Source organism: Lygodium microphyllum, chromosome 28, assembly GCF_053477565.2.
Source record: "Lygodium microphyllum isolate KBCC chromosome 28, Lygodium_microphyllum_v1.1.10, whole genome shotgun sequence".
NCBI classification, from domain to species: domain Eukaryota; kingdom Viridiplantae; phylum Streptophyta; class Polypodiopsida; order Schizaeales; family Lygodiaceae; genus Lygodium; species Lygodium microphyllum.
In genome coordinates this window covers 109,004,896-109,014,479 of record NC_141162.1, presented here as the reverse complement: position 1 = coordinate 109,014,479, position 9,584 = coordinate 109,004,896, and the positions used below count along the sequence as shown (strand labels likewise).

At 40.2% G+C, this 9,584-nt stretch overlaps 2 protein-coding genes across 3 annotated transcripts; both read right to left on the bottom strand.

The window, feature by feature from the left end:
• Window positions 1–4,770: 4,770 nt before the first annotated feature.
• Window positions 4,771–6,291, bottom strand: LOC148011851 (uncharacterized). The gene is made up of 3 exons (XM_087670941.1): window positions 5,234–6,291; window positions 4,988–5,089; window positions 4,771–4,899 (listed from the first exon to the last, which is right to left on the bottom strand). The coding sequence occupies exons 1-3, from the start codon at window positions 5,399–5,401 to the stop codon at window positions 4,843–4,845; spliced, it is 327 nt and encodes a 108-aa protein (XP_087527067.1). The 5' UTR covers window positions 5,402–6,291; the 3' UTR covers window positions 4,771–4,842.
• A 372-nt stretch (window positions 6,292–6,663) lies between these two features.
• On the bottom strand, window positions 6,664–8,948 carry LOC148011850 (GDSL esterase/lipase At4g10955-like). Of its 2 annotated transcripts, none has more exons than XM_087670796.1 (2): window positions 8,643–8,948; window positions 6,664–8,463 (listed from the first exon to the last, which is right to left on the bottom strand). In XM_087670796.1, the coding sequence occupies exons 1-2, from the start codon at window positions 8,720–8,722 to the stop codon at window positions 7,296–7,298; spliced, it is 1,248 nt and encodes a 415-aa protein (XP_087526922.1). In that variant the 5' UTR covers window positions 8,723–8,948; the 3' UTR covers window positions 6,664–7,295. The 2 variants fall into 2 exon arrangements, with proteins under 2 accessions (XP_087526922.1, XP_087526923.1); XM_087670797.1 differs by lacking the exon at window positions 8,643–8,948 and adding an exon at window positions 8,530–8,559.
• Between the last annotated feature and the right edge of the window lie 636 nt (window positions 8,949–9,584).

The following is a 9,584-nucleotide window of genomic DNA, read 5'->3' as shown; positions in this document are numbered from 1 at the left end:
CCCTACTGTCAAGTTTTGTTGCATAAAAATATATGGTAGTTAGAAATCTCACCTTCTCCTGATCTTGTATCTTCATTTCCTTGCTTGTCAGCGAGGCACCTCTTTGGACAAAGAGATCTACAGACTCCTTGGTAGGAAGCTGGGGCCTTGGTTCAAACAAATTATGATGTAGTGCTTCTAATTCAGTATTCGGCACAAGGTAATATTCTTCAACCGAGGTAATATGCTCATGTGTTGCTATGATGGCACTCATTGTATCTAAGTTTATGCCATCATATCTTCCAATCTCTACCATCGTTGGATGCACATCCATGTAATCATAATCGATCTGGTCTTCCATCAAATCCTTGACTAGGATGAAAAACAACTCTTTTTCCTTCATTTTCAAGTATTGCAGCTTATTTGACAGAAGTAAGTATTGTACACCTACTTTAATGGGCGTCAAGGAGGTAAGGTTGGGTTTGTCGACTTGTGGTTGTTCTAAAGAAGATGGCACCATGAGAGCCAACCCTTGCTCTGCTACCACCCGATATTCCTCTTCAACATTTATGAGCTCTTCAATCGGCTCTTCTCCCGTGTATGTAATAGCAACAACCTGTGGAATTGTCCAGCGAGACGATGAGAGCATGTTTTCAAGGTTGAAGTTCTTAGAGAAAACCTAAAATATCTCATCACCCTAGTTGGCAAATATAGTCTCGTGGATCCACTTGTCAAAGTGTGTGCGATTATCCATTGTAGCAGGTAGGAGGGATGTGGTGGATATAAAGAGATGAAGAGAAAAAGTGTGAAATAAAACAATGAAACAATAACTAAACTAGTTCTACCTTAAAAACCTTAAGTTTTAAATCATTAAGTGTTGTTTGCATACGATATTTAGTTATAGCTTTACTTACGTCTTTGTAAAGTTCACATACATATGTAAAATGTGTTGATATAAAAAGTGTATAGCAAGTGTATGATTTTGTATAAATACCATAATTTTTAAATATTAAAAATTTACAAATGATAATATTCTATTTGTAAAAAAACCTGAAAATTTATAAGTGTTGGATATTACAATTTGTGGTGTTGGGATTTTTAGGGAGACTAGAATTTCTAAAATATATGGAGCCGCACACTGTCCACTGGTAACAGTATCCTTAGCTCGACTTCGAATTTTCCTACCATCTAGTTTTAAATAGAAGCTAATAGGTGGATTCTGCATTAACATTGTAATTTCTTGGCGCATTATACTCAAGGGCCAATCATCCTCCATTTGCAACATTTGGGGCTCACGGCCTTCACAAATGGCAATAACATCCACATCTGTATTTTCACTCGTATCTTGATAAAGACAACCATTTATCCTTGAGCATTCTCCATCTATGATACTTGAACACTAGGCATAAAGTCTGTAGTGTGACAATTTGGAAAGGAAAGTTAGTCGATCCATCCCAAAGTAAGATAATAGTCAACTAAGAGAAAAATTTTACTTGAAAGCCATGTCCCTTGTTCTAACTTGACATTCCACTATGTCAAGACCGTGAGTCATTTTTTATGTCCAAGTTTTGCCTAGAATCCTTATTAAATAATTATTCGATGCACTTTTTATGACGTACGTCCTCTACGAGCTGCTTAGCTGTACGCCCCTCAAAGAGTAATCTACCAATTTTGAGATATTAACACTTAAAAGAACCTGTGAAACTCTTAACATTTTGTCACTTAGCAATCTGAAGGATATATTTTTGTAAATATGAGACAAGTAGTTACATAGATATCATGAAATTTCTCATTCTCAATGAGTTGCAAATACTTACTATGTGCAATGTTTCGTTGAAAGGGCATAGTGGACGTAATATGCATTTGTTTTTGCACGAATACATGTTGTACAAACGCCTCTATTACAATGTGAAAATCAACATTCCTTTGTTTGAGAGCTAAAATTTTACCATTCTAGTGCTTTGATACATTTGTAATTGTAGATGCTTTCACCCTGAAAACTTCCTTCATACTTGGACGCATATGTACTTAAGACGAGTAATGGTATGTATCAGTGATCCAATTCCCTTCATATTTTTTGTTACATACTTTTATTGAGAGAATGCTTGTTCTTCTCTCATGCATTATAACCTAAGCATTAGATGTAAAGAAGTATATATTAATCCCTAAACAATAAGCATTTTAAGTATGTTTAGTAATCACCAATATTCTATACAAATCAACATGGCATTAAGAGATGTTTACACTTTTGTACACAGAAACAAACATCGATATCGAAACACATGTAGATATGTATATCGACACAAAATATAAATATTTATTCAATTTCAAGGCATCACTTTAATCATACCATTTACATGAAATATAAATAAAAGAATAGCACAAGAAATACTTAGAGAATTTTGCCAAAATAAATTTCATTATAATGAATATGAGTTTGACTTGACTCAATACATTGTATAAAATATGGGTATTACAAAGTAGTTACAAGGATAGGAGCGACATGGCATGCAAATCTTAACAGGCCCATTGTATTTACACCTGAGATATTCTATGACTCAACACATTGTGCATTATATGGATGATATGATACAAGAGTTTCATGGATCATTACCAATTGACATGAAGATTCGAATGGAACCATCGACTTCCAACATATCTATATCATCCAATACAAAAGAATCACTCACCACAGCAAAATAATCGATCGAGAATTATGTGCTTCACCTAGATCTTGTACAATACTTACATGTACAAAAAAATACATGCATGAATCTCTTTTAATAAAAAATATCTAAATAACTACATGAATAGAAGTAACACAAAATAGGATCAATTTACCTATAAGTTGATCTACTGAAGATAAGATTGAATCGTTGCTGATCAAAACCCATTGTAAATGATGTACAAAATAAACATAAATTCCATCAAACATAAAATGTACTAATTAAATGAATAAATTTTGGTACCACAAAATATGGTAGATTTATCCATAAATTGAGCTACAGAATCTCTACTTTACCTTGCGTTAAGTGCTACAATAATAATTGATCCTTAAGTTAGAACTAGCATTAAACCCTATTGTAAAGATAATAGAAAAGAGAAAACGCAAAGGAAGAAAGAGAATGTGTGAGTACGTACGAGAGAGAAATAAATGAACACATATCCAATCTTGTCCAAATTGATCTCTATAAAAGACAATAACAAGAGTTAGTATTTAAAGATTCACCCTCCATGGATATCATCTAGCCTTTCTATTGGACAATCCAAAAGGTCCACATCGTAAACTCTATTATTTTTAAGGGCCCATTTGTGAGTTCATTTTTTTCCTAATGAATGTGTTGCCCAACAAAGATTTTTTACTCGACCTTGGATGCTAAACTCTAAGGAAGAAGTGTTTTTTAACGATATTATGCTATTGAAAATGTCTCATTCGAATGAAAGGTTGCCAAATTTCTTAACAAGCAATGTGGACATATGAAAGACTTTCATGCTACTCTTGTTAATGTAAGGATACGTTCAATCCTATAACTAGTGGACCAAAGATGACATTGATATTTTCATGGTGGTGTTGATAGTGTACACAAGAAAGGTTGTATACAACATTATGCGACAAGCTTGCATTCTATACTATAATGTCAATAGCAAAACAACACACACCTCATTGGCAATAGAGAAGTTGAGAAGGTAATCCTCCCACTATAAGAACCCATACCTCAACATGTTTAAGTTTATAGACATAAGACTATGAGCTATCAAACACAACCATAGCATTGATCCACCTAGAAACAATGCCACAACACCATACTAGCAAAAAAAGGTTAGGTGTTTTGAGCTCAATAAAATAATACACCAAGAAGATGCCTAGTTCATGGGTGTCTTAAACAAGATTCATATGGGCTAGCACATAGACTTCGACATGTCATGGTTGAACCACAACTACCTTGATCCCAAACCAGTTGCAAATGCAAAAATACTTATGTAACTCTTTCACATATAGAAGAAACAATAATGAGATTATCTTTTTCAGCACACATAGCAAACCAGACATATTCGTTACAAACGACCAACACCGTAAAACATGTAGAAACTCAATAACAATTCAAATGGACCCAAAACTACTTGTTAGCCTTCATAAAGCCTTGTGAGGCTTAAACAAGATATGCTAATCGAAATATGTGCTGGTGCAAATGGCCTCCTCATAGGTGTCACAAAAATGACTAATCCCATAAACTTGGACACCAAAAACTATCCCTTCCAACCTATGGACATGATGAATGTCTCCACATTGGCCCTCACAACCTGGCCATCTACTAAAGCAAGATAGCAACGACAGGAGGCCATTTCGACTTGTCTCCACAGAAGGTCGATACTACAAGATACATGCCTCATACCAACGTTCAAAGTGACGAAAATGTTCATTAAAAAAATTACCTCCCTCATCACTAAATGAGTCGTTATTAGTATCTCCATGGAATCGTCACTATTGGCGTTGCTATTGGCGTCGATCTTTACGTCGATATTTGCGTCATAGCGACGCATGCAGTAAATTTACGACGCTAATAGAAACGATTACAGAGAAAAAAAAATTGTACATCTATTCTACCACATGTAGTACTATGTGTTATATTTACATTTTACAAATGGATTACATATTAAATGCACAATGGTCATTAAAACGAGCGTAAAATGTACTAAAATCCACAAGACTGATACATAGAATAAATACAAGATCACTGATGAGAACTCATGGAATCATGGCAAGATACAAATGATGATAATAACATAATACATAAAAGATGCATGTATAAATCACAGGACTAAAAAGGAAGAGGATGTGCGCTCCACGAATCGAAGCGGGAGCTATAGATCTTCGCTATCCGAAAGCTTGTCCCGACGCAAAGGAGCATCGAACAGACTCTATTAAAAAAAACTACACATTAATCCATCATACACAATGCATTTTAATAAAAATAATAACTATGAATAAGAAAAATGAGTGATTTACTTGATCGTTGTGTACATATAGTCTATCGATCAATGCAGTGAGACCGTGTTTCTCTACATATTGAGCCTCTACGCCGATGGAATCGTGGTTTATAATGGAGTACTGCAAAGAAAACAAAATACAATTGTTAGAAACACGATTGTCTGTACAAGTGATATTGAAAAAAAGAAAGCGAGAAGAACAAAAGAAAAACTTTGCACAAGAGCGAGGAGTAGCACATGTATCTTGAGCCGGCTGCGGACTCACCACATTCACGTCTGCAAAACTTGACCACATGGAAGAAGAATTGCCCACTTTATCTCTGCAAAACTTGTATCTCCGATTGAAACTCACCGAAGCAGTACGTGTTCTATAGACAAGCAACACTTTCATCTGATTGCCAACTTGCATTGAGAGCAAGAACATAGGACACATTGATTAAGATACACCTCACGATCTTGAACATCATGATCATCGTTTTTCATTTTGTTAGCGTTACGATAAACAATTAATTTTTATTTTAATTCTCTTTTTCTTTCTTAATTTATTTGAGAATGGATTTATTCCCTTATACCTCAATAAAATTAACTTAAACCAAAGTCTTGATTTTCTCCCATTTTCTTTGCATCTTTCTTTGCGCTCTTCGTTTTATGTTCTCTCCACCTTCTCTTTCTTTCTCTCTCTCTCTCTTTATTTGTTGCCTCTCTTTGTTTCTCTCCACCCCCTCGTGTTTTCTCAATCATTCTCCTCACTCTCTCCCCCTCTCTTTTTCTCCATTTCTTGGTTATCTTTCATGTTTATTTTCTTCGCGACAATCTCTCTTTGTTTCTCTCCACCGCCTCATGTTTTCTCACTCATTCTCCTCTCTTCATCCCTCTCTCTCTTTCTTTTTATCTTTCTTTGTTATATTTCATATTTATTTTCTATCGTTTTCTCTTTCTTTTCCTTTCTTTTTCTCCCTCTCATTTCCTCAGTTTCTCTCTCAATGCATCTCATTCTCAAAAAGAAAAGAAAAGAAAAGAAAAACAAAGACAAACCAAGAGGAGGATAGATTGTTCATCTCCTCTTCACTACAAACCCTCTCTTTGTTTCTCTCCACCTCATGGTTTTTTACTCATTCTCCTCTCTCCCTCCCTTTCTCTTTATCTTTCTTTGTTATATTTCATGTTTATTTTTTCACTCATTCTCATTTCCTTTCTTATTCTCCCTCATTTCCTCTCTTTTTTCCTCAATGCATCTCATTCTCAACAAAAACAAGTAAAAGAAAAGAAGAAAGAACAAAAACAAATTAAGGGGATACAACATGCTCATCGTAAACGTCTGAGGATGGAATCTTCATGTCCTCTTCGTGACAACCCCTCTTATTTCTTTGTGTACTTCTCTTCTTCGAGAACGATGACGGTGACGAGAAGCTCTCATTTTCTCTTATTCTCTCTTCCTCTCCCTCCCAAAGGCATGATCTCTTTTACTCTCTCTTTCGCTCTTTGCAACAAAATATCGCACTCAAGTTTTACCTACTTTTTTTTTCTGAGTACTATCATTATATATCGCTATTTGCGTTGCATTTAGCGACGTCACTAATATGCATCGCAACTGCCCATTGCTATGCCCCTATATCCTTGTAGTGCAAAGCTTTTGCTACGTAATATGTTGCGACAAATGTGAGGAATCTCAATGCTTTGAACATTTATAATCCATCATCAAAACATTCATAGCAATTTGAGTGGTGTAACATACACCATTTCTGGCAGTGCTCGAGAGGGGTTCATCATGCTAGGTGACTTGAACAAAGAGCCTGCCATGGACATACAAACTCTTGCAAACTGTGCAAAAAGCGACTTTCAATGGGTTCAAAGGACAGCATATATGTGCAAAATTAATCGCATTCGCATGACACTCTAAATCCCAACCATCCGCCATGGAACGAGCGATTGCTACCAATCGAACAGCTATTCTGAGTGCATATTTATAGGCGCATCCGAGTCTCACTAGCCATGCATGCTCACTGAAGCGATTCAATTGTGTCCCAGCATGCCACGACCAACATTGATACATTGTCCTTAGGAGGCCAGAATCAGGACCTGATTTTTTACCAGAAGTACTTACTAAAACAATTTGTCCGATAATGGATTTTACGGAGGCAATTACAATCCCTTACGGGCTCTTTGATTTTAAGAAAAGAAGGCTTTGCGGAGAGTATTCAACATCAATTCCACTGAATTAAAAAATGTGTGTTTGAAGAAGAATGTGGCAGAGGATATTACGTGCAGACGAAGTTATTGTTTATCTGTCACTCCAGGTAAGTAGCAATTCAGTATCAGCGTAGGAGCTACTTGGAAGAAGACCAGTGCTGGGAAGCGAATCCGACAGGCTGACTCTGGATCTGAGAATCTTGCGACCACCATTGCTTCATGCCGTGGGCTTTCAGGAACCCAGAAGAGGCGGCATCCATGCTTGTATTGACGTGAAGATGGGCAGAGGGGATAAGGTGAAAAGCCATGGAGGAATGGGAGAGTAAAGCCCGTAAGGAGGCAGGGGCATTAAAACCGCTTTGGCTGCCGTGGCCTTGTGAAGAAGGGCCGCTCCTGTCGACGTGATGAGGATGATGATCATGAAGATCAGTGCGGAGGTTGTGGAAGTAGGCCGTGTAGGAGGAGCAGATGGGGTCGTGGGGGTTTACATAGAGGTGGGGCAGCCAGTGCGTCAAGAGAGGGTCTTGAGCTGCAGCAGCTATATTGGCGGCGGGGGCGGAGGTATCGTCGCTGACACCAGACGAGGTGGAAGGAGGCTGATCGTCGCCAGAGGTAGCCCTGGCAATGGAGACGGCGAGAGAGTGGAAGGCCTTGAAAAGATGATTGCTGTGGAGGTCGAAGGAAGGGAAAGGGGGGTTGAAGAGATGGGCTTGCAGGAGGCAGGAGCCGCCGCTGGACTCGGCGATGGTTCGGCCCACGAGAAGGCAGACAGCGGCGCCAAGGGAGTGGCCGGCGAGCCACACCTTGGAGGCGCCGTAGAGGGCGACGGCCTCCTGGGCGGCGGCCTTGGCCGCCCGGAAACGCGGCGTGTCGTGGAGCTGCAGCATGAGGATGCGGAGGTCGGCGCCCAGGTCGGCCCGGGCCCCCTTGAGCTCGCGCAGCAGCGTCCCGCGGAACGCCACCACCACCTTGGGCGCCCCCCGCGGCCTCAGCAGGCTCATCCGCCGGCTCCACCTGAACACCGCCCCCACGATCGGCGCCTCCGCCCCCTCGCCTCCGCCCTTCTCCTCATCCTCGCCGCTCCCTCCAGCGTCGCGCCGCCCCGATATTTTGCCGCCGGCGGACGCCCCTTCTTTCACTACCTGCTCCTCACGCACTACCTTGACTACCTTGTAGCCGAACGGCACGTGCCAGTCCGGCGCGAGAGGGTTCAGCCCCAGCCTCGCCAAGCTCATGTCCTTGTCCAGCGCGTACACCGCCTGCACCAAACACGCCATCACTGCTCGAGCGCTGGTAGGGTGGTTCCTGCAGCATCACTTCCGTGATCAGCATCTCTCTCTCTCTCTCTCTCTCTCTCTCTGGGATTCTCGCCATGGATCCGAGCCCGACTTGCAGAAATATGTTGGACCGCAGCCGCATTATTTTGGGCAGAGCTCTCTCTCTCTCTCTCTCTCTCTCTCTCTCTCTCTCTCAGAGGTACTCACCATGGATCCGAGCCCGACTTGCACAAATAAGTAGGACCGCACGCCTGGAAGACGTCGAGCTCGTCGACTGTGACCTTCATCCGCTGCGCAGCAACACAGACAAACGCAGAAGAAGAGATGAGATGAACGCAGAGAGAGATAGAGAGAGAGAGAGAGAGAGAGAGAGAGACAAGCCACTAAATAAGAAGAGAAGGAGTGTATTCGTTTTGTTGTTAAAGTCCGCGGGAGCGTCCGACTGACGGGGCCGCTGACCGCGTTAGACGACCCGGTTTCCAGAACCTCCAGCATGGCATGATGCATCGTATGCCTTTTAGGAATCGCACAAATGATTTCGTAAGCGCTCGACTTAACACTAATATAGAACCCACAAAGCACACACCTACGCGGGTCCTCCGCAGTGCTCCAAATAAACTTTTTTCCTTGGAAAACCTTTGAAGTGTAGATAAAATGTTTTTTTGCTAAAACTTAGAGCTATTTATGCCAAAATATACTAAATTTTTCCAAGATTTGTCAATTCTTTCACCTTCAAATTCTATTTTTAAAGGTAAATTTCAAATTTTGAAGGTAGGATTACACTACACTTGGGTTTGTTTCGAGCACTGGTCCTAGAGCCTGCCACTTTTTGCAAGTCTTTTATATATTCTTTGCCAATTGATTGTGTGCACCTATTGAGCTCTTCAATCCACCATGGTAGGTTTAGGAAACTATGGCAACACATCACTGTAGTAGGTCATGTGTGTGAGGTAGGACATGGTAGTGGCATCTCCATTCAACCATGCCTTCAACGAAAACCATGGGGAGATATAGGATTGCACTACAAAATCAATGCAAAAAGGTGCTTTGTTTGGTGACTTTGGGTCCTCGAGGAAGCTAAGGCCCCTTTATGGGATGTAATCCACACAATTGCTATTAATGCCATCTAGTTGCATAGGAATGCTAAGG

Bases quoted from the DNA above. Each gene is read 5' to 3' on its own strand.
- LOC148011851 (XM_087670941.1), bottom strand. From the start codon at position 5,401: ATGTGTCCTATGTTCTTGCTCTCAATGCAAGTTGGCAATCAGATGAAA. The intron at 5,090-5,233 runs GTGAGTCCGCAG...TTTTCTTTGCAG, and splicing joins GTTTTGCAGACGTGAATGTG to TACTCCATTATAAACCACGA. The intron at 4,900-4,987 runs GTAAATCACTCA...TTTTTTTAATAG, and splicing joins TATATGTACACAACGATCAA to AGTCTGTTCGATGCTCCTTT.
- LOC148011850 (XM_087670796.1), bottom strand. From the start codon at position 8,722: ATGAAGGTCACAGTCGACGAGCTCGACGTCTTCCAGGCGTGCGGTCCT. The intron at 8,464-8,642 runs GTGAGTACCTCT...GTGATGCTGCAG, and splicing joins AAGTCGGGCTCGGATCCATG to GAACCACCCTACCAGCGCTC.